This window comes from Doryrhamphus excisus, chromosome 10 (genome assembly GCF_030265055.1).
Source record: "Doryrhamphus excisus isolate RoL2022-K1 chromosome 10, RoL_Dexc_1.0, whole genome shotgun sequence".
NCBI lineage: Eukaryota > Metazoa > Chordata > Actinopteri > Syngnathiformes > Syngnathidae > Doryrhamphus > Doryrhamphus excisus.
Genome location: NC_080475.1, coordinates 1175315 through 1199684, shown reverse-complemented (window position 1 = coordinate 1199684; position 24370 = coordinate 1175315). Strand labels below are relative to the sequence as shown.

Sequence of the window (24370 nt, the reverse complement as noted above, 5' to 3'; positions counted from 1 at the left end):
ACCTTAGGGGTCTCAAACTCAATTTACGTGGGGGCCACTGGAGCTAGGGTCTGGGTGAGACTGGGCCGCATCAGGTTTTCCAAAAAAAAAAAATGCATTTATTAAAAACAAAAAAAAAACTAAAAACTTTGCTTTGGTTCCAATTTTCTACAAGAAAAGCTCTGATAAAACATTCCACTGTTCTCAAATATCTTACTTTTTATTTTTCTACACAAAATAAGATGAAAAATAAATAAACAAATCAAGTATAAAGAAAATCAATCAATCAGTAATAAATAAAAATAATAATAATAAAACAGCAAATAATAAAAACTTAAGAAACCACATATAGTTGGTGGGTAGACACATTATTTTTTTTTCAGATTAAAATGAACAAAGCATTATTAGAGCCCTGTAGAAATGACAAAACACGACTATAGTCACATTTATACTCTTTTTATTTACAACATATTGCGTAACAGCAGGGTCTTGAGACACATGCTAACTCGCAAACGAGAGAGCTAGCGACCTAAACGGTAGCCTTCAAGTTATTTCCTTTAAACTTAAATAGCCAAAAACTTACCACTTCCACACGGATAGGGAGGATAACTATTAACAGTTATTTAACCTTTAACATGAACATTAATCAAACGTAATAATTTTTTCTGGGTACATGATACCATACAGCATCCATATCAAACTTGTGCGGGCCGCACTAACATTAAACTTTCATATCAAGGCGAGGGCCTCAAACTAGTGTCCAAATAGCATAATGTATGATGCCACATGTGACCCGCCCACAGCAAATTGATCCCACCGTATGTATATGCCCACCACTTCCCAAAGGACAGTTTGGTAAATAAGCTTTGCCAAAGTCAGTCAGCTTCAGATGTATCTAATATAAGTACTGTAGCTAATACATGCTCTTGATATATGGTATTGGACACGTCAATTGAATTATATTATCAATGTATTTTCTGTATAATTTCAACATTTTTTAAGATTTTCTTCCGTAAAAATTGCTGCATTGGCAGTATTCCTGAGCAAATATAGGAAATAAACCTAAAAAAGAGGTTGCCATACGCATTCCTTCACGGCTTGGTGCGCAATCCCTGCGTCAGTGAGCCCACGCTGAGCCTGCCAGTTTGTGTTTGTCAGCATGTCGGCAATAATTGAATGTCGCAGAAACATTTATTATACACCATGATTTTCTACAGCCTGTGTAATGTCTTTAATGTAAGTGTGTCATTATCATTCTTGCTAATCGGGCAATAAAATACATGGAAATGTCATATGTGGAGCTAATTGCAGTAGCTACTCAATCGAATCTTCGAATACTGGAATCTCCGTTGAGTATGTCTATGTGGAGTTTGCATGTTCTTTCTGTGCATGCGTGGGATTTTTCCGGGTACTTTTCCTCCAAAAACATGCTAGGTTAATTAGCGACTCCAAATTGTCCATAGGTATGAATGTGAGTGTGAATGTGTGAGTGTGAATGGTTGTTTGTTTATATGTGCCTTGTGATTGGCTGGCCACCAGTCCAGGGTGTACCCCGCCTCTCGCCCAAAGACAGCTGGGATAGGCTCCAGCACCCCCGGCGACCCTCGTGAGGATAAGCGGTAGAAAATGAATGAATGAATGAGTTTTAGCACAAATAACAAATCGAATAGAGCTAGAATAGGTGCAGATTCTGGAAGAGCTAGACAGTTTTCTGTGGGGGTTATTGTGTGTAGCTGCTCTATAGGAGTTCACAACTCAATACCAGGCACATATAAGTCTATATGTGCCCTGTGATTGGCTGGTGGCAGGGTGTATCCCGCCTCTCGCCCGAAGACAGGAGATGCTGGGATAGGCTCCTGCATTTTTTATGCCGTTTATCCTGACTAGGATCACGGCGGTTGTGATCCTAGTGAGTATAAGCGGCATAAAAAAATGGGTGGATGGATACACTTTCATCAAAATAAAAACATAATTACTGGCACATTCCTAGTTTCAACACTAGGGGCAGTGCAGCGATTAAGACTTTTAAGACTTTAATTTTGGGGAAATGTCATATGATATACTACGTATTGTGACAATTGTATGTCAATGTTTATGAACTGAATGTAAATAAAGCCCACTAAGGAGGCTTGTTAGCTCGTTTTAGCAGGCAAACATAGCCTCCATAAACAGTTGAAGTAATAACTGTGCATGGCATCTCATACTGAGACCTGTAATAGTAATATCAACATAACATTTTTTTTTAACTAAAGTGAATTATTTTCCTCTTTTTCTTGTTATGCTCTTAATGAGCAACTTGTATTAACAGACAAAAACAACTTCAGCCAGGAACCTCACCACACGTCACTGCTGGAAGTGAAGGAGCACAGGGGTGCTAACTGAAAATAATCCCCCCCCTTCCCCAATTGCTTTGGCGCCCCCTCCTATAATGCATAACCACTCTTAGTGCCTCTGCTTATTAGCATTAGAGCTAAGTGTTCTCAGTAGGGCTTAGCAAAATCACTGAAACAACCTCATATTTTACGGCGGACGAGTGGTTAGCGCTCAGACCTCACAGCTAGGAGACCAGGGTTCAATTCCACCCTCGACCATTTCTGTGTGGAGTTTGCATGTTCTCCTCGTGCATGCGTGGGTTTTCTCCGGTTACTCCGGTTTCCTCCCACATTCCAAAAACATGCTGTACTGTAGTGTTTTTGTATCCTTGTTAGAACATATTTCCCATGTACAGTATGTCGATGTATTTTCCTGTTTTATTCCTTAGCCTGCATGCTATACAGCTAGGAGACCCGAGTTTGATTCCACCTTCGGCATGTTCTCCCCGTGCATGCGTGGGTTTTCTCCGGGTACTCCGGTTTCCTCCCACATTCCAAAAACATGCTAGGTTAATTGGCGACTCCAAATTGTCCATAGGTATGAATGTGAGTGTGAATGGTTGTTTGTCTATATGTGCCCTGTGATTGGCTGGCCACCAGTCCAGGGTGTACCCCGCCTCTCGCCCGAAGACAGCTGGGATAGGCACCAGCACCCCCCGCGACCCTCGTGAGGAAAAGCGGTAGAAAATGAATGAAGATGCTAAATTCATTCCATAAAACTTAATTCAGGCAGAGTATTTTAATAGCCAATAAACTCCCCCCGCTTAGACAGGTGTATTGTTTAGATTCATATGGATGAGAACGACATCTGTTCCAACTGTCTTGCTTTTTAATGCAAAGTAAGTAAAAAAAATATGACAAAACAGATTTGCTCTCTTGTGAAAGCCATCCATCATCCTGAGTATAGACGAACCTAGACAAGAGAGCAAAACTAAGGCAAAACGCTCCCTGATTGGCTGGGACATTTCTATTTAGATTTTGTTAAGATAAACTTGTCACTGTATTTGCATTGTTTCATAGTGATAGGCATGGGTTGGGATATATAGACATATGTATTTCTCTTCCTTTTGTCCTTATATTTATGCCATATGAGCTGGGAGCACTGTAAAAACATAATATATATTATTCAAGATATATTTTAGCCCAGCGCTTTCATCTGAAAGCAGTACAGCAGGCGCTTGACTAATGAAATAGTGTGTATTAAGAAACAAGAAAGAGCCAAGGAAGCGGATTGAGAATTCAACAAAAATGATTCCGAGCCATCTGTTGTCATTTGAGGAAACTCTACTTGCTGTGGCGGGAGAAGGAGGAGAAGAAGGAGGAGGAGAGTACTCTTCACCAGATGATGGATTTGAAGCCCAAAAAATACTACATTTTATTTTGGGCAGCAAGAATAAACAGCAGAATCCACAATATGAGTTAAATAAGGTTAGTGATTGGATCCCTTAATCAACACATGAATAGTAATTCTTGAAAAATTATGTTTCCAACTGCATGGTGTGCGAGTGGTTAGCGTGCAGGTCACAAAGCTAGGAGACCCGAGTTCGATTCCAGTTTGCGTGGGTTTTCTCTGGGTACTCCGGTTTCCTCCCACATTCCAAAAACATGCAGGATTGGCTGGCGACCAGTCCGGGGGGGGGGGATTCTTAAGGGGGGACGATCCTTAAGGGGGAACCCATTTTGGCGCAGTCCAAATTCGTACACAGAGGTGCACTGGACCAAATTACCAGTGCGTGGGGTGCGCCGGGGTGCGCCACTCTCCGCCCCCACTGCACCATCTTGTGCTGTGCCACCAAATTAAAGCCCTGTAAGTGTTGTTGAGGGCTGTGTGGCGGACTAGTGGTTAGCACGCAGGCCTCATAACTATGAGACCCGAGTTCAATTCCACCCTCTGTGTGGAGTTTGCATGTTCTCCCCGTGCATGCGTGGGTTTTCTCCGGGTTCTCCGGTTTCCTCCCACATTCCAAAAACATGCTAGGTTAATTAGTGACTCCAAATTGTCCATAGGTATGAATGTGAGTGTGAATGGTTGTTTGTCTATATGTGCCCTGTGATTGGCTGGCCAATAGTATAGTATAGTCACTCTGTTGTCTCTTCTAACCCCATCAGGCCTTTCAAAGCTCAGCATTGGAGTTAAGGGTGTGCGGTGCAATTCTAGAGTGCTTTCCCTGTGAGAAACCATGATGCTGGTGAGCTATTTTGCTTGTTATCTTCACTAAAGAACAATGGTAATTAAAGTGACATGGAAAGTGGGACTGGAACTGATGATTAAATGATTCCCTGGACAAAATCTGTCTATAGTGTCCCAACTCTAAAAGAACTGTGCATTCTTCACAAAGACTGAGTTACCAATGTGTGGATGTTTTGTTTTGGCACTCAACTGGTTTGTTTAAGTACACTCTGGCTGTAGAATAACCGATACAAGATGCTAAACTCATTCCATAAAACTTAATTCAGGCCTGTCCTATGTCTGCCGCAGGGCCTTCTCCCGGCTGGGCATGCCCGGAACACCTCCCCAGGGAGGTGTCTGGGAGGCATACGGACCTCAACTGGCTCCTATTGATGTGAAAGGGCAGCGACCGCATTACTGCAGATGCTGCGCCGATCCACCTGTCGACCTCACGCTCCGACCTTTCCTCGCTCGTTAACAAGACCCTGAGGTACTTGAACTCCTCCACATTTTCTTAGCATATTTTAACAGTAACATAAGGCAAGCTTTATTTTAAGATCTGTAGCAAAGCCTGTTGTTTAACAAAGCTGTTTGCTGGGAAGTGGTGGGCTTTTTCGTTACGATTGCCAACAAGAGAGGAACATGCTAAATGTTTCTCACATATGGTACTCATATTTCCGCTCGGGCATCATCCGTGCATGCGTGGGTTTTCTCCGGGTATTCCAGTTTCATCCCACATTCCAAAAACATGCTAGGTTAATTGGTGACTCCAAATTGTCCATAGGTATGAATGTGAGTGTGAATGGTTGTTTGTCTATATGTGCCCTGTGATTGGCTGGCCACCAGTCCAGGGTGTACCCGGCTCTTGTCCCATAGACAGCTGGGATAGGCTCCATGTCTGCGACCCTTGTGAGGATAAGCTGTAGAAAATGAATGAATGAGTTTTAGCACAAATCACAAATCAAATAGAGCTAGAATAGGTGCAGATTCTGGAAGAGCTAGACAGTTTTCTGTGTGGGTTAATGTGTGTAGCCGCTCTATAGGAGTTCACAACTCAATACCGGTTAAGAAAACTGGTGAATGCCTATGAAAAGTATAAAAGTATCGAAAACTGGTGAAGGCCTATAGACAAATATTACTGGTAAAACATAATTTAAAAAGTACGTTTAGCATAATAGGGTACTTTTAACTAAAGTAAATTAAAGTTTCAGGAAAATATTAGTTCCCTACTTTAAAAAAAAGAGAAAATCAGCTTTTTGTGAAAAGAAACATTTCAAGCCTTTCAAATTTTTTTTGCTTTTGTGACAGCTCAAATATCTAAACAAGTATATCAATATAAACAACACCAAAAGGTTTGAACATGAACTATTTCCAGTTTTCCTCTTTGGAAATGACGTGTGTGTATGTGTTAAAAATTCCCTACAATGTGTAACTTTCTGCACGCTACACTCCTCCACATTCTCTCACTTCCCTCCTCCTGTCATGTGTGATTTTCCTGATATTGAATGGCCTAAAAATGCTCGGAAATTCAACAAAATGTACTTAAACTTACAATTCCCGATCATAACAAATACAGCTTTAAAGGACTCACACAGTCCAGACCTCTTGAAGTTTTCCACTTTGTAGTTCTCCAAGTACGTTAGGAGTCTAACCCTGTTCTCTAAGAGGAGGTTAAGGGACACAAGGAGGGAATTCATTATCCTTGAGCAGCTCTGGGTTTTGGCAAAAGAGAGACATTGACATAGGGGATACGTGCTCCCCCCCCTTACCTCCACCCTCCTCCTGTATCTCCTCCACTAGCTCATGATAAATGGACCTGACTGGCAGGCAGGCTGAATGTGATGCCAGTAGCACAGAGGCAAACTGCAAAGAGAGAAATAAAGTAAGAAAGTGTCTTTCGGTGGGAGTGCAAATTTATTATGTTTGCATTAAATTCTGACTGTATGAAATATAGCATAACAAGATACCGTCTATAAGGGAGGGACCATAGCAGCATATCATGCACTATCGTGACGTTTCCAGCTGCAAATGGGCATCATCTGTTTTTGAGCTTTGGAATTTATTGTTTATTATCTGGATTTTGAATCACTCGAGGAAAGACGGAGTGCATTATTTGTCCTCAATCAGCAGAGGCACTGTTGATTCCGCCTCAACTAGTTTGCAGTTTCAAGAGCACCAGCATATCAGCTATGGAAAGTTGAGCTAAAGCTTTAAAGACTTCCACAATGTGCAGAATACTCTGTTCAATACACTCTGGCATGGAAACAGGAGTTGAGAACATTCAGAGGGAGATTCTGCCTTACTATTAAAGGTAATACAATCAGACAATAAGGTATTTTAGAGCTGGGCGATATCCCGATATTCATTCATTCATTTTCTACTGCTTTTTCCTCACGAGGGTTGCGGGGGGTGCTGGAGCCTATCCCAGCTGTCTTCGGGCGAGAGGCGGGGTACACCCTGGACTGGTGGCCAGCCAATCACAGGGCACATATAGACAAACAACCATTCACACTCACATTCATACCTATGGACAATTTGGAGTCGCTAATTAACCTAGCATGTTTTTGGAATGTGGGAGGAAACCGGAGTACCCGGAGAAAACCCACGCATGCACGGGGAGAACATGCAAACTCCACACAGAGATGGCCAAGGGTGGAATTGAACCCGAGTCTCCTAGCTGTGAGGTCTGCGCGCTAACCACTAGACCGCCATGCCGCCCGATATCCCGATATAAACATGTAAAAAAAAAAAAAAAAAACATGTAATGACCACATTCCCACTACCGATGTTGCGCCAAGATTGTCTGTAGTTAGTAAACGCGGCGCCCTCATGTCCGGCTTCTGACCACCACGGCACCAGCGGCAAAGTGTGTCTGACAATGAGTGCTCCTCCTCAGGCAGGCAGGTGGACGCAGCCCCCTCATGTCCGGGTTCTCCCGAGCTCCATGGCAGAAGCAGTGCTTCTGACAAAGTGTGTCCAACAATGAGTGCTCCTCCTCGGGCAGGCAGGTGGACGCAACCCCCTCATGTCCCGGTTCTCCCGAGCTCCATGGCAAAAGTGGTGCTTCTGACAAAGTGTGTCCTGACAATGAGTGCTCCTTCTCTGGCAGACAAGGTTGGAGGAGCACCAGCGGTGTCAATTCCACCCTCGGCCATCTCTGTGTGGAGTTTGCATGTTCTCCCCGTGCATGCGTGGGTTTTCTCCGGGTACTCCGGTTTCCTCCCACATTCCAAAAACATGCCCTGTGATTGGCTGGCCACCAGTCCAGGATGTACCCCGCCTCTCGCCCAAAGACAGCTGGGATAGGCTCCAGCACCCCCGACCCCCCCCCCCCCCCCCCCCCCGCAACCCTCGTGAGGATAAGCGGTAGAAAATGAATGAATGAATGAGTTTTAGCACAAATCACAAATCAAATAGAGCTAGAATAGGTGCAGATTCTGGAAGAGCTAGACAGTTTTCTGTGTGGGTTAATGTGTGTAGCTGCTCTATAGGAGTTCACAACTCAATACCAGTTAAGAAAACTGGTGAATGCCTATGAAAAGTATAAAAGTATCGATGCTATAGTTGGGCTACAGGGTTTTATGCTGTGACTGACGATGACAAAGATTAATTATACATTTTTTTGGTCAGATGTGTGTTAAAAATGCCGTAAAGCATTTTCATAGCAGACCAGTGTATGAACATACACAATTCGTATTCATGATGTAGAAACTATAGCCTGGTGGATTAGGTTTTGTGTTTACAGCTGCTAGTTTCTTCCAGGGTTTGTGAAAGTCATCGTGTCATCACATGAAAATGCCTCCAACTTCATTAAAAACAACAAAAACAAAGTGGAAACAATTCAGAGGAGATTTGATAAAATAACATACAGTCGCTGCTTTGTCTTGCTAGTTGATTCTGCAATAAAAAAAAACAAAGATACGAGACCATGCCGACCAATATTGCCCCGGCAATCTTTACACAACGCATCATACAAAGCAAATTAACTGAAGAACGCAAAGGAGCAAATGTTTTTCAGCATGGCATGCCGAGACAGAGCTGAAAGGATGTAGACAAGCTGAAGCAGACGTGTGAAAATTGATGTAGTCCAGACGAAGCAATGGACAGAGGAAAGGAAACGGGCTGTAAGGCAATTATCACTATCTCTGCCATTAGAGTTCGGACCGAGTGTGGAAAATTGTGAACTAATCACATACAAGGTGGATACATTAAAAGGAGCCCATCTCCTGAGCCTTACATTACAGTGGCGCTTCATCATTGGGAAATGTGTTTTAGAGATGTTCAAATTTGCATTGCATATGATTTTGCACTTACTAAAGGGGTCAGGGGGGTGTCATGGGGGAGGTAGGTTGAACTGGACTCTTCCAACAGCCCATCACCCACTAACATAGTCAATTATATCCCATTAAATGCCTACCAATACTTGCAGTACAAGTACTCTTTATCATTAAACTTAAGTGGAGCGTTTGACTTAATAAATTCCAATTTGAAGAATTTAAGGATACTTTTATTTTGCCAAGTGTCTTAGTGACATGTGACAAGATTTGCTGTTTTGTCTTTAAAGGTGAATTGAATGGATGTTTATTAGCTAAATCAATACCAAATATGTATTTATACATTTTAATGAGGCAAAAAGAAGTGATGATGCAACTCTCCACTGATGCATTTCACTTCAGAGCAAATTGAAGCCATGAAAACAGCCACAAGGGGGCAGAAGTGCATTTGATAAGAGCACGGCAGGGATCATTTGGTCTAGAGACAGGAAGCAGAACTGGAGGTAGCAGAGATGAGGATGCTGAGGTTCTCAGTGGGAGTGACCAGGATGGATAGGATCAGGAACAAGTTTATCAGAGGGATATTACATGTTAGAGGCCTTGGAGATAAAGTCAGAGAGGCCAGACCGAGATGATTCGGACATGTCCAGGCGTAGAGGAAGACCAAAGAGGAGGTTTATGGATGTAGTGAAGGAGGACATGAGGATAGCTGGTGTGAGAGAGACAGATGCAGAAGACAGGGTTGGATGGAGGAGATTGGTTTGCTGTGGCAACCCCTGAAGGGAAAAGCCCAAAGAGAAAGAAGAAGAAGTTCAGTTCTAAATATGTTATATTTGTAAATATATGGTTATTTTAATGTGAAACAACCCCTTTTCTGGGTTTTGTTCCCTTTTCTAGTCCAGAACTAATATTTTCCTGAAACTTACCTATGTTCTACTGCTGATTAATAACAAATAAAAAAAAGTAGAAACAAAGTTTTTCTCTGATGAAAGAAGTAAGTCAAATCTTTCTTTTGTCGGCTCCCATACTTATATGTATAATAGAACGCAATCTTCTGTGTCCCTTGAAAGATCAGTCAAAACTGTAGTCTAAAAACAGCCGGTACTGAAGTTATTGTGATGAATTTGTACTGCATTCAATTGTAGCTGATCTTTCATGATGCTCCACACCCAAGAGAACAGCATAAGTGAATACTGTTATTTGTCCCCCTTGTAAACACATTTAATACATATTGTTCTTTGCTTATATTTGATACAAAAGTGTCAATAATATAGAATATACAACTGCAAGAAACAAAGATGGCCGCGTTGAACGCAGTGATAAATCAATTATATTTACCAAACTAATGAACAAACCTGTTATTTACATTTGATATATTTGCCAGGAAAATATTTACAGTCAATATTACTTGCTCAACATTAATTTCAAGCATCTATGGTATGTTTTATAATATCCACAAGGGAATACATTTTTGGTAATTAATAACAACTAATAAAACATAATTCTAAGCAAGATTTGACAGCTGTTTTCCCGCAAAACATACACAGTACAGATAATGTTATTATTTTACTATTAAACACATCATTTGTTATAGTAAAGTACGAGGCTGCCCTCTCGTGGTCAAGTCGCGAATGACATTGGACAGTGTGTCATTACAGTATGTAGAAACTCCGGCTGGGACTAACTGGTATAGCTACGTATATCTATAGGTACATGAAAAAACACCTTTTTTGAAACAGTAATCGTTTTCTTAAAAGTCGGATAGTCTAGTTGTTTTTGTAGTTAATTAAACATTCATTTCGTGATATACTAAATCTACATTGTTGTTTCATTCGGCTTTGTCCTTAAGGTGTCGCCACAGCAGACCTTTCTGATTCGTCTATTGATTTTTGACTTGAGCCCTTTTATATTGTTTTAGTCAAATTATTCATTAGGGAATTCAAAGTATACATTAGAAATAAACAAGCAACTATAAATCGTCGTGTTTTTTTCACCTGCACTGCTGAAGTTTTGATGGCTTCATTTGATAAGTGAGACTTGTTGTAGCTAGTTTTTTTTTCATTTTCTAGTTACAGTACTTCCTGTTTTTCAGCCAATCAGCTTATTGCCTCTTCTCACGTGTTCCCCAACGATTCTTTAAGTACGGGTATTTAGTTCAGGAGTTTTTTTTCTTACTTTCACCTTTTTTGGTGAAATGGTCACTGTTTATTATTATTATTTACAGTCACTATTGCTTCTCTAACTGAAATCAATGAATGAGACATTTTAATTAGTTAATGTAACACTTTATTTCTCTTGAATATAGAACATTAGTACAGTCAATCACACACACCGAGTCAAGACGCAGAAGACATTCTGGCCCTTCTCACCCTGCTTTCTATAATGAAGGCAAACCTGGGTGGCGTCATTAGAGGCTTTGTTTACACATTCACTTATACTAGTGCTGCATGTTCCAGTTAACATCTCGTTATTTTCACAGCATGCAACTTACACAATACGTAACCATGTATTTGCAGTAAAAAATAAAATAAAATACTGCTCACAAATCTGCTCAATGGTAAAAAAAAATGTTTAAGTGCATTTATAAATTAAATTAAAATAAATACCTGGCTTAAACTTTAGAAAATGTTCCCATGTATGACTTAGATGCACCAAAAAAGAATCGCTTTTCCAACTGAATGAATTAAGATGTGGTCAAATATGAATACAAAAAAAGTACAGACAGTAATAGTATAAAAAAATCATGCATGTAAACATAGCCAACATAGTCAGCCACAGTATATACAGTGTTAATTCAGGTAGTGCATTATGAAATTGTCAGTTAAAATCCCACGACATGCACTCCCATGAAGACATCATTCAATGCATCTTCCAAATTCTTTCAGTAGTGCCATCAGTGCTGCAAAAACACATTCATTAAACACCATCAAGAACAGAGAGCGCTGCCGTGAATGAATGTTTTTTTTTTTGACATCGCATTTAACATTTTGTGAGCTAAAACTTGGCAACATTATCAGTGAGCCAAAACAAATGGATATTTCAGAGGAACGGTACAGCAATAGGAAATGATGTATTCGTAGCTATTAAATCTGATAAGCATGAAGACATTGAAACATGAAACGTTTCCAAGGATGCGGCAAAATGGCAAAGTGCTGTATTCCTGCAGAAAAATAGGCATTTATCTCTGAGTGCTATTAGGTGGAGATCAAAGTGATAAATGGTGAGTTTTTTGGGGAGGAAAACAGCTCGTTTATACGTGTGTAGCAAAAGCTTTTATATACGTCCACAGTATTACATCCACATTGTATACCAAAGACATGCTTAGAGGCACGTACAATTTCTTTGTACAGTAACAAAATCATAGCAAAAAAAGCACAATCACACACTAACAAAGACCACAGTGCACAGAAAAGCCTTGACATCATGGGAGGTGAAAAGGCAAAAAGCTGAACTTGCAGCCCTTGGAGTAAAAATATCAACATTGTTGGAACAAAAAAGAGATCAGGCATCTCTCTCATCCCTCTCTTGAGAGTTCCAGCGTCAACACCGTTTGACAATGTCACTCAAAATGTAGCTTTTCAGTAGGTACGATATTTGGTTGTCAAAAAAGTTTTCAACTTTTGTCAAGACGAGACTTGCCCTCATTTGGTCTGGGATGAGCACAGGCAATACGAAAAAGCCCATCAGTCCAATTCCAATGGGAATGGAATTAAAGGAATTAATTTTTTTTGTTCAGGTTAATTAATAACTTTGAATGTATGAGAAACAACCAAAGATGCGATGTGATTTTTGGCCCAGGTTGAGATCTCATATACTGCTACAAAGACGTTACATATAAAAATGTGGCCTTTAGGGACTGTGGAAAAAAATACAATACAGTAATCCCTTGTTTAGCATGGCAAATGATTCATTATTATTATTAATAATTAATATTATGTATAAATTATTATTTAAAAATCAAATGTTAGAGCATAAAAAACCTGTTTAGAACCTCCTAAATACCTTTTCCTTAACATAGAGCCCTCTAGACATTACATAACACCCCTATAATCACCTTTAGGAGGCATGATCAGAGAAAAGGAAGTGACAGGAAGTGACATCATGGGTTACAACAATTAGCCCGTGTCCGATAATTATCGGTATAGATAATTGTCAGTCCGATAACAGCATAAAAAATTGATATCGGTTGATATTTTTTCCCAATCACAAAAAACGATATTTGAAAAATGCTGTATACAACACATATGTTCATTCCACCACAGGAGGTATGTCATGTTACATGTATTGGTATCGTATTGGTTGATATCAGTATCGTAAATCGAGAGTTGGACAATATCGGAATATTGGTTTTCCGCAAAATTTTCCATTTGTTCTTTTTCTATTCCGCTTATCCTCACGAGGGTCACAGGGGGTATGCTGGAGCCTATCCCAGCTGTCTTCGGGCGAGAGGCGGGGTACACCCTGGACAGGTGACCAGCCAATCACAGGGCACATATAGACAAACAACCATTCACACTCACATTCATACCTATGGACAATTTGGAGTGGCCAATTAACCTAGCATGTTTTTGGAATGTGGGAGGAAACCGGAGTACCCGGAGAAAACCCACGCATGCATCGGGTCTTCCCGATCTCCACTTGACCTCCGTGCAGCCAGTATTCAGTAATATATTTCTTAAAAAACAGTGAGAGTGAATCCACTGAATTGGCTTCACTCTCAATTGACAACATTTCTCTTATAAGGGGTCTAGAGTTTTACACAAGCAAACCAGAAGGTGGTGCTAAACAACTTCTCCCAAAAAAAATCAGAGCTTTTCTTTGTGCCACTCACATGCACCCATAAACCTGTAGGGGTGCTAACTTTGTTGACCGTGACTCAAAGGTTGGGCAGGTTGGTAAACAGAAGAGTTATAATGCTATTTTTAGGATAATGGTAACTATGATGATTATATCCTTTTTAGATTTTTATTCCACTGATAATGAAGAATTTTTTTATACTTTGAATATATAAAAAGATGGGGTCAACGCCACTTTCTCTGCCTTTTGTCTGCGTCTCTGTTGTTCCACCAATAGACTGCCATCTGAGTTAGTATAAAGAACGTAACAGAGGAAGGACGGCCCCTGTGTGAAAGGAAATACAGTAATAGTCGGACAAGTTTCACACCGGACACTCGTTCTTTTTCCCCCACATTAGCCACGTTTACATGAGGAGTTTTTCTCTTTCCGAATGACTTTTCCGAAAGCAATGGTATACATGGAAAGGAATATTCCAATCGTGTGTCTACATGCGCCGCTATAATCAACCAGAATAGTCAATGGGGCATGCGCAGTAAAGCGTAAACACCAACATCACGTGATACCGACTTCCTCCAGTTTTTCTTTCACTTGTTGGAATAACTCCGTATTGCCAGTTTTTCCTTCGTCCAGTCTTGAAATTTAGTTTGGATAAAAACAAACTTTCCGCAGCAGTCCAGTGCCGATTGCTAGCCTCCATTTTTTTAAATCAAAGAACGTCTGGAGCTGCGTGTTACGTCATATCTCAGCATTCGCTGAAAGAACGCACCCGGGAACAGGAAAAGATAAAGTTCAATCTTGCTAATATTTTATAATTAAGCTCGGCACATGTTTTATATAGATATGTATTTTCTTTTTTAATAAAACTGGACTTGTGAATGGCGTATAGAAGGGTTTAGATTCTGTTCCACAGATGGCGCTAATGCACACGAAAGCTGCTTGCCAACCGCCAATAAACAACAGAAGAAGAAGAACGCAGTCTGACAACTTTCCCTTTGAATCAATCCGATTGGGGAAAGGAATATTCCACCCCTGTGAATCCGATTATATATTCATTCGGACTGGCACTTTTCTTTCGGAATGAGGTGTATACAAAGGTTAGATTCTTTCCGTTTGAGCAAATAACCGGAATGGAATTGGAATATTTGGGTCCATGTATACGTGGCTAGTGTTGCTATCCGGCAACCAGATGCTAACCGGTCCTGAAAGATCCCACTTTTGCTGGGTTCTGTGTAAAAGGAGACTTATCACCGTAACTCCATTCCCAGCTCTGATGGTGTTATTTCTGTTACAGAGGCTACCGTCACAAACAGTTAAGATGATAAAACATAAAAATGACCGGTCACCGAAGAGCAACTTGGGAGTTCTAACGTCGCCTTCTTTAATGGTCTTTCTCATGGAGAGAAGCATGCACACGTTTGCGCACGTAAAAAGCAGTCAGAGCGCTGCAGCAGGTGGTGAAGATGAAAAGCGCGATGGCGTCGTGAGCCAGATCGCCGTGAAGTCGCTCGTACAGCGGCCTCCGCTCGGTGAAGTCTATTCGCAGTGCTTCGATCTGCATCAGGGTGCAAACCATCACAAACACGTGAAAGATTTGGTGGCCCTGACCAATGAAGTCGCACTTTCCCGGGAACCAGCTCTCCGGGTGGGGCCAGGAGAAGAAGTAGGCGCTGATGAGGAAAAAGAGCACATGGTAGAGGTGGTACGCTACCACCGGGTCGGAGCAGCCTTCCTGGTAGCAGGTGTAGATGCGGTGAACGACAGGGCTGATGTCCAAACAGTAAGCCAAGGCCGAGGGCACCACTTGGAAAAGCTTGTGAGTAAGCTTAGGCAAGGCGGGACTAGCATATTTACCGTAGCAGCAGCCAAAGCACGTAAGCCAGGCTAAGAAAGCAGCAGCGGGTAAGAAGAGCCCTTGCACCCTGGCGTGCCAAGTCTCCTCGATGGCATAGTAGTAGTGTGCCAACGCGCTCCCGTACTGGTAGACGGCAACCCCGACATAATCCAGGAAGTAGAAAGTGTAGTGGGAGAGCTCGGACTTGGCAGATAAGAGATGAGCGAGCGCACTGAAGGAGAGGTAGGTGAAGGCCGCGAGGAGAATGAGAAAGAGGGGCTGAGCGTGAGGGTCTCGCAAAAAATCCACCGTCTCTGAGATCTCCTGCCACTTCACCAAGATGACCAGGGCGGCCAAGAGATGGGTCCATACGTTAATGGTCTCGTTGTGCCTTTGGAAGAGGGTGAGGAAGTAATAGCGCCAGCTTTGGTCCGGCTGCCTGTAGCCGGTGAGGATGTGACGCTCTTGGAACACCCAGGGAACGTCGGTCACCTTGACGGTGCAAGGCAGCGTGGGGAAGGCCGACTCGAGCAGCTGAGGGATCTGACGCAGCTGCTGGGCGTTGATGAACAAGCGGCCGATCTGCTCCATCACCACCGTCGCCATAGCAATCTACAAGAAGAAGATGGCCATAAGAAGTATGCAAAAAATACTACACAATTTTTTTTTTTCCTGCCCTGTTCTTGTCAGAGCACATGCTGCTCATTCCATAAACTTATTACTCGTTAAACTTATAACTGGTTATGTCAAATGATGGGACATCCCTACAAAAATATGGAGGTGGAGAGGCAGCATAGCGGGAGAGAACAGCAAAAAGACAGTATAAAGGTCTTCAAAGACGGCATCAACCATGTTTACCATCTGTCGTCATGGGGGACGTGAGATGGAAGCGCTAACGCCGCTAACCCGGCTGCAGAGACTATCGTGAGTGCACCACTATTGCACTGAAGATTGAATAGTATTTTTAACTTTGTCTATTTTTGTCTACTATTGATATATATATCTGATATATGATATTTTACCTAAATATATCGGGATATGAGTTTTGGTCAATATCGCCCAGACCCATAGTCAACCCATCAGAAATCGCAGGAGGTTATTACTCAATACAACAGTCTGACTCAGCGTGTTATCTTACAAAGAATGCTAAAATCATCACACGGCAACTTAACACTCACAAGGTATCCTTAAGAAATGTGCAAGGCAAGTACCAATACAAGGTTAAAATAAGAAAAAAATCTATTTCTGTTTCTATTTCTTCCAATGGTTGCTTGGCCATTGTGAGCCCAGCCCGCAAACTGTTTGGAAAATTGCAAACACACAAAAACAATCAGACAAAACTACTCCTCTGGTGTTCCAAAGAGATAAAATATAAAATATTTAGCACAAATTGCACAACCATTCTTATTGAAGGTGCCAGATTGCAACCAAAAATCACAATAATTTTAATACACATGACAAAAAAACCTACACCACTAACTACTATACTCTCAAATAACACATTAAAGCGTTTTAAGACATTTAAGACATTTTCTCAGTTTAGCTACACAATTCTTAGACGGGAGAAAACACTTGCTAGCTGCCTTTTTCAAGAAAAAGCAATTAACATGAGCAAAATTGCAAATGAATATATATCAAAAAGTTATGTTTCCTATTATTCCAACCCTGACACAAATAGCTCTAAAGATTTGCACTTGCTCACATTCATCATTTGTCTCAATGGGGCTTTTCATCTTTCGTCCACACTTCAGATGGCGCCCACACACACGAAGTCTGACCCACCCCTTTTCAGATTAATTTCACACATAAATGCAACATTCCAGTTCTGCAAAATGAAACTATAATTCAGTTTCTGGATTACAAAGATAGTAGCAAACATGCATAACAAGAACCTATTAAGGCAGGGGTCTCAAACTCAATTTACCTGGGGGCCACTGGAGCTAGGGTCTGGGCAAGGCTGGGCCGCATTAGGTTTTCCAAAAAAAAAAAAACGCTTTTATTAAAAACAGAAAAATATACAAACTTTTTCAGTGCTTTGGTTCCAATTTTCTACGATAAAAGCTCTGATAAAACATTCCACTGTTCTCAAATATCTTAATTTTTATTTTTCTCCGCAAAATAAGATGAAAATAAATAAACAAATCAAGAATAAAGAAAATCAATCAATCAGTAATAAATAAATATAATAATAATAATAAAAGGTCAAATAATAAAAACTTAAGAAACCACATATAGTTGGTGGGTAGACAAATTATTTTTTCAGATTAAAATGAACAAAGCATTATTACAGCCCTGTAGACATGACAAAACACGACTATAGTCACATTTATACTTTTTTTATTTACAACATATTGCGCAACTGCAGGGTCTTGAGACACATGCTAACTCGCAAACTAGAGAGCTAGCAACCTAAACGGTAGCCTTCAAGTTAGTTCCTTTAAACTTAAATAGCCAAAAACTTACCACTTCCACACGGATAGGGAGGATAACTATTAACAGTTATTTAACCTTTAACATGAACATTAATCAAACGTAAAAAAAAAAAATTCTGGGTACATGATACCATATAGCGGGCCGCACTAACATTAAACTTTCATATCAAGGCGGGGGCCTCAAACTAGTGTCCTGCGGGCCACATTTGGCCCGCGGGCCACGTGTTTGAGACCCCTATATTAAGGTTTGGTTGACATTAAAATAGAAATATGGATATATTAGAAATGTATCATCATTTTGAGTTTACCTCCCCCTGTTCCAGACAGCAAATGGTTCAGTCATTAATATAAACATGGCTTCTGCATGGGACACCAACAAAACATATAGCTGACATTGTATCAAATGTATGTACAGTATATTTTGGTGTTATTGTAGGATTACTAAATTGTATTATTTGGTTATTTCATAAACACATAGGTATGGCAAAGAGCCATCATATAATTGTATTGCCATTTGCTGCCCTCTTGTGACCGTACAATAATATACTACTTCTTTGTAATATACTACTACAACTCTTACAGTAATATCAATGTGACAATATGTCTGATATTTTGGATGTACAGTCCTGGACAAAGGTTTTGAGAATGACACATGAGTATTGATTTTCACAAAGTCTGCTATTTCAGTTTTCAGATAGTTATCATATTGTTCCAGAAGCCACGTAGATATCACGTAGAATTATTTGTCACCAAACTCATCTTGGATGGTTGAGAGAAGCTGCTATGGTGTTGTTTTGGTACCATTCTTTATCCATGCTTGTTTTCTTTAGCAAAATTGTGAGTGAGGCCATTTCCTGGGGTAAAGAACCAACTCTGCATGTCACAGGATGTTTTTACTGTTGGTCTGACACAAGAGTGATGGTCGTGCTCGCATTTTCTTATCTGGACAAGCTTTCTCCTGGACGCCCCCCAAACTATCAGAAAGGGAATTCATAAGAGAAAATGGTTTTACTCCAGTCTTCAAGTGTCCAATGACACTTTTGCAGGACACCATTCTGTGTCTTCTATGCGCTCTTCTTGACACCAGGCCAAATCTTCCCCCTAACTATGCATGCAGATGTACTCATACCTACTATATGCTACCATTCCTGGGCAAGCGCTGCACTGGTGGTGTCCTAATCCCGTAACTAAATCAAATTTTGAAGACTGTCCAGGTGCTTCCTGGACTATGTTGGGGACCCTGAAACCTTTTTCAAATCAAATCAACCTCTCTCTATGAAGTTATTAGTAAATTTGATAAATGGTTGGTTTAAGTGAAGCACTATGTGTTTCCTCGTAGGCAACCATGGCTAACAGACGAAAGAAAAAGATTTCAAGCACCACCCATACTCGCTCAATTACGATGATAGCATCTTCACCAGCCTTTGTTCATGTCAACACTCAACTATGTCAAACAGAGTATCACTAACAGATCAGCTGGTCCTTTTGTGGCAGGGCTGAAATACTGTGGAAATGTTTTGGGGATTAAGTTTGTTTTCATGACAAAGATGGACTTTGCAATTAATTGCTGTTAATATTAAATTAATATTTGTGTCAATCGCAAAACTTTTGGCAATGACTAAAAAGCCAGCCAGTGGCTAGCTAGCTGACACAGTCACGAAAGATGTGTGTTCAAAGAGTGTTTTGTTTAAATCAGAGGTCTCAAACACAACTCAAAGGGACCTCCGGGTCCAAGTCCAAGTATTCAGTCCAGAATCATGTTTCAACCAAGTAACTAACTCATCAACCAACAGGAGGTCATTACTTACTATAAGTCTGACGTACAGTCTCATAAAAAAAATAATGCTAAAACCATCACACAGCAACTTAACACTCAACAGGTACACAACGCATACACAAAGAATGCACAGAAGCTGGCATCACTCCCAGTGACGAGAGTGATGCCAGCTCCCAGCATGCTTTTCAAGCAAATAACCACTATGTAAATACTAAACATGTAATTTTAGCACCATTTACAAAACTGGTGACAGGTTTTCTATGTTTTAACAACAAAAATATTTGATTTAGAAAGTAAGGAATCTTACTTACTAAAACTTACTTACTAAATTTACTTATCAGTCCGGCCTGGAACCAATTAAACGTGATAAATGAAGGATCGTCAATGAACTTCTAAACAAGTGAGTACCACTCACCACAGTGACCAGAAGAGATGTAGCCGATACCCGCTGGACAAGTTGTACAAGTTAGCAACAAATATAAGGATAAGAAAATGTAAATTTAACAGTTGCATTGTTAAAACGTGTGCTGTTCTCCAAAAATCTGCATGCTACACTCTTGTGTAGCACAACTTAGCAGCAGTGTATAGATATATATAGGTCGTTTACAGCCGCACAGTAGGGCATTTTAATGCCTTATTGTGTCCACAATTTCCGAAACCATCAGTAAAAACGTCGAAAGTCGCAAATGAACAAGGTTGTGCTACACAAGATGGCGGATTCACGGCGACAAAAACATACGGTTCATGAGTTTTCAACGCAATGTAGTTCTGTGAGTATCACATCTTGGACAAGACTAATTGCTAAAATGCTAATGTGCTATTTCTGTTGTTACAGGTGAGGGTTAATTGTGTATGATATATTTGAGTAGCAGCAGTGATGTACGCGTGTGAATATTGGCCGTTTAGCCACACCGCTTGTATGTACAATAAAAAAATGACACCTTGTGAATGTAGCTAAGCTAATCTAAGCTAACAGATGTAATGCTATCGGTATCATAATTGATAATTAAATGCACTTATTACTGTGAAACGTAAGATACGGTGCTATTTAGTATGATGTATATTGGATTGTATACTAATACTGGAATAATTTTAATAAGTAGAAGAAGGAATATCACATGAACAAGAACATGTGACAAAATGCTAATGTGCTATTTCTGTTGTTACAGGTTAGAGTTAATTGTGTATGATATATTTGAGTAGCATACAGCGATGTATGTGTGTGAATATTGGCGGTTTAGCCACACTGCTTGTATGTACAATAAAAAAATAATGACACCTTATGAATGTAGCTAAGCTAAGCGAGCTAACCTAACAGCTGTAATGCTAACCGGATATGGCTATCAGTATCATAATTGATCATTAAATGCACTTATTACTGTGAAACGTAAGATACTGTGCTATTTAGAATGAAGTATATTGGATTGTATACTAATACTGGAATAATAAAGTAAAAGTAGAAGAAGGAATATCACATGAACAAGAACATGTGACAAAATGCTAATGTGCTATTTCTGTTACACATTCAGTTAGCTAGCGTGTTACATTCATTAGTCGTGTGTGCTACATATTTAAAAGAACTCTTATCTTTAAAATATTAGAAATGCTTAGAAAAAGTCGTTTTATATTCACAGTTGTGGGGTAATGGATATTATTACGGCTAAATTCAACATACACTTTAGGAGTATGGCCAGGGGCATGGACGATATCATTTATATTTGCCCTAAAAGCACATTTTAAACTGTTGCTGTATTGGATATCATTCAATTAAATGGGTGAGAAGTGTTGATATTTATACGGTTTTAATATCGATCATAATAGAATGCAATGGCAATAAGCACTCGATTTCCCAGAGGTATGTGTGTGTGTGTTGGGGGCACCAAGAGGAAAAGGCGTATAGTGATGAATGGTAGAAGATTACGTAACATTATCCATCCGACGTCCACACCCTTTTTTCTCAACAAAAGGTTGTGTGCACTCTTTTTAAATAATTTATAAGCAAGAAAAAAATGGTGGAATATAACCAGGAATGATACTAACATAGACTGTAGCTACAAAGACCCGGGCCTGTTGAATTGGTGGTACTCTTTGGCAAATCGCGCACCTGATCGACTGTAGAAATTCAACATGCAGTGCATTTTTTAAAAAAAAATCCAGATCTGATCCCTTAGCGGTGCTGGTTTAGCTCAGCAGATGAATAGTTTAGTGTGGAACTGGCGAGATAACCCTTCACATGTCTGTGCTTGGAATGCTCCGGGCGTATTTCAACGGAGCTCTCCCTTTTATCATCTCCGAGCGTTAAAACGAACCAGAAAAAAGACTCACCTACCTGAAAAAATGGTGGAGTCAAACCAAAGTCTTACGAAGGACATACAGCCTGATGAAATATTAAAAACATTGTGCGACGAGTTACACGGATAGAGGATGGCCGTGAGAGGGGACAGTGCTTTGGCCGCACCGCACCGCGCAGACTCCTCGTCCGCAAGGATGTCAAGGCTTTTTGACACACGGCTCATCCAACCAATGAGAGGTGAGCGGCATGTTTCGTTTCCGCCAATGAGACTTAGGGGTCTGGCTAAATCAGCCCGCCCACTCAACCGAGACGTTTTAACACAGCCAAATGATTTGTAGCACTAAGATGACACTTCCATCATAGGGGAGGTCATCAAGTGCATCACCTATTGCAGTTGAACATGTCTCTCATATTAATTTGTAGCCATATATATGTACTGTATATTAAAGTAAGTAGTAAATTATCAAGTCATTGTGATAAGACTCGTGAATTGTGCACCAAGTGTTACCATACCATAACTAAATCCATTTTCAAAATAAACTGTTCTGGGCCAAATGTGGCCCGCAGGACACTAGTTTTCAGAAAAAATTATCACGTTTGATTCATGTTCATGTTAAAGGTTAAATAACTGTTAATAGTTATCCTCCCTATCCGTGTGGAAGTGGTAAGTTTTTGGCTATTTAAGTTTAAAGGAAATAACTTGAAGGCTACCGTTTAGGTCGCTAGCTCTCTAGTTTGCGAGTTAGCATGTGTCTCAAGACCCTGCAGTTGCGCAATATGTTGTAAATAAAAATAGTATAAATGTGACTATAGTTGTGTTTTGTCATGTCTACAGGGCTCTAATAATGCTTTAATTTTAATCTGAAAAAAATAATTTGTCTACCCACCAACTATATGTGGTTTCTTAAGTTTTTATTATTTGCTGTTTTATTATTATTATTATATTTATTACTGATTGATTTTCTTTATTCTTGATTTGTTTATTTATTTTCCATCTTATTTTGTGTAGAAAAATAAAAATATTTGAGAACAGTGGAATGTTTTATCAAAGCTTTTATTGTAGAAAATCGGAACCAAAGCAAAGTTTATTCATCACAGAAATAACATTTATGATGCATGTGTAGGTGCATATATGTAGTATCTTGAAATGTAGGTAGTCAACAATATTATTAAGTCTGACAAATTTATAGTCTTATTTTATTTTTTTATTAAATTTTTATTCATTTATTTTTGTGTCCCATCCAGCCATTAGGACAGATAGTATTGTTGATCTAAATGCCTTTTTAGTCTTTTAAATGGGCCGGTAATTATCTGACTGACTAAGTTCAATAATCGTCGAAATATCGGTCAGAAATCAAAACAAAAATATGAAGCAAGCGGAACTAAAAATGGGGGCTTGTACATTGGTGCGGTGAAATGTACACATGTATCTATGCCATCCAGATGACATTGGAAGCCTACAGGATGTCATTTTGTTGTCAAGTCAATGGGACTGGCTTGCCATTCCCATGTTAGGAATCCACTAACAAAGTCTCTTTTGTTTGACTCAGAGATCTTCATTGTGTTCTCCCTCAAGCCAGTGACAATTCTTTACCCCCACACCCACCCACACTGTTGAATGTGTTCTCAGTGTGCGTTCCTAACCATTTTGACAAGCAACATGAGGCAAGAAAACAGCAAAAAAAAAAAAACACATGGAGTCTGATTTTAAAAACTCACTCCTGATCATGAGCAAGCAAAAACAGACACTTGATGAGGTTCCTGTGTGGTTTTCTGACGCCACCACAGTGGGGTACCACTAAAGACCAAGAGGGAATATGTGGTGGTGACCACAGAACCAGAAATTCAGCTAATTGTGAATTGTTAAGTGTTAGCTGCTCAGTATAACATGCACTATAGAAAAGAAACCATGTTTTGACTACAATGGAACAGTGCATTTTATACACAAAAAACAGTCAGCTGGGATAGGCTCCAGCTCACCAGTTACCCTAATGAACCCAAGTAGTATAGAAAACATATGGATGTTTTCTCCCTCTATAAATAAGTAGGAGTAAAGAAGCAACGGATCATTAGCCTCATTGTTAGGACTGCTAAAAAATATCTTACCAACTCAGACATCCTGTGTGTCAGCAGGCAATCTTCCGTCAGAATGAATGGACAAAAATTCAGTTGTATAATCTGTTGCACTTCCCATTGGTTGAATGGCCTGGTGTGCCAAAACTTCACACTTTTTATGACTATTTTTGATATCTATAGTGGTTCCGGTGACAGGATTGCAAGCATCTATCAAATTCATCCAAGCTTTCATTATTTTTTATGACAGAAAGCGTTTTGAAATTGTGAAAAACACAAAAAGTAATACTTGCCTGCAGTAAATAGAACCGCCACTAGATGTCAGTAGTGTAAAACTATTGGGCAGAAAGAACAGCTTCATTCATATCAAGT

At 40.1% G+C, this 24370-nt stretch overlaps 1 protein-coding gene across 1 annotated transcript; it reads right to left on the bottom strand.

The window, feature by feature from the left end:
* Positions 1–12958: 12958 nt before the first annotated feature.
* On the bottom strand, positions 12959–22115 carry paqr7b (progestin and adipoQ receptor family member VII, b). The gene is made up of 2 exons (XM_058083648.1): positions 21962–22115; positions 12959–16035 (listed from the first exon to the last, which is right to left on the bottom strand). Exon 2 carries the CDS (start codon positions 16027–16029, stop codon positions 14971–14973), a length of 1059 nt encoding a protein of 352 aa, XP_057939631.1. The 5' UTR covers positions 16030–16035; positions 21962–22115; the 3' UTR covers positions 12959–14970.
* Between the last annotated feature and the right edge of the window lie 2255 nt (positions 22116–24370).

Bases quoted from the DNA above. Each gene is read 5' to 3' on its own strand.
- paqr7b (XM_058083648.1), bottom strand. From the start codon at position 16,029: ATGGCGACGGTGGTGATGGAGCAGATCGGCCGCTTGTTCATCAACGCC.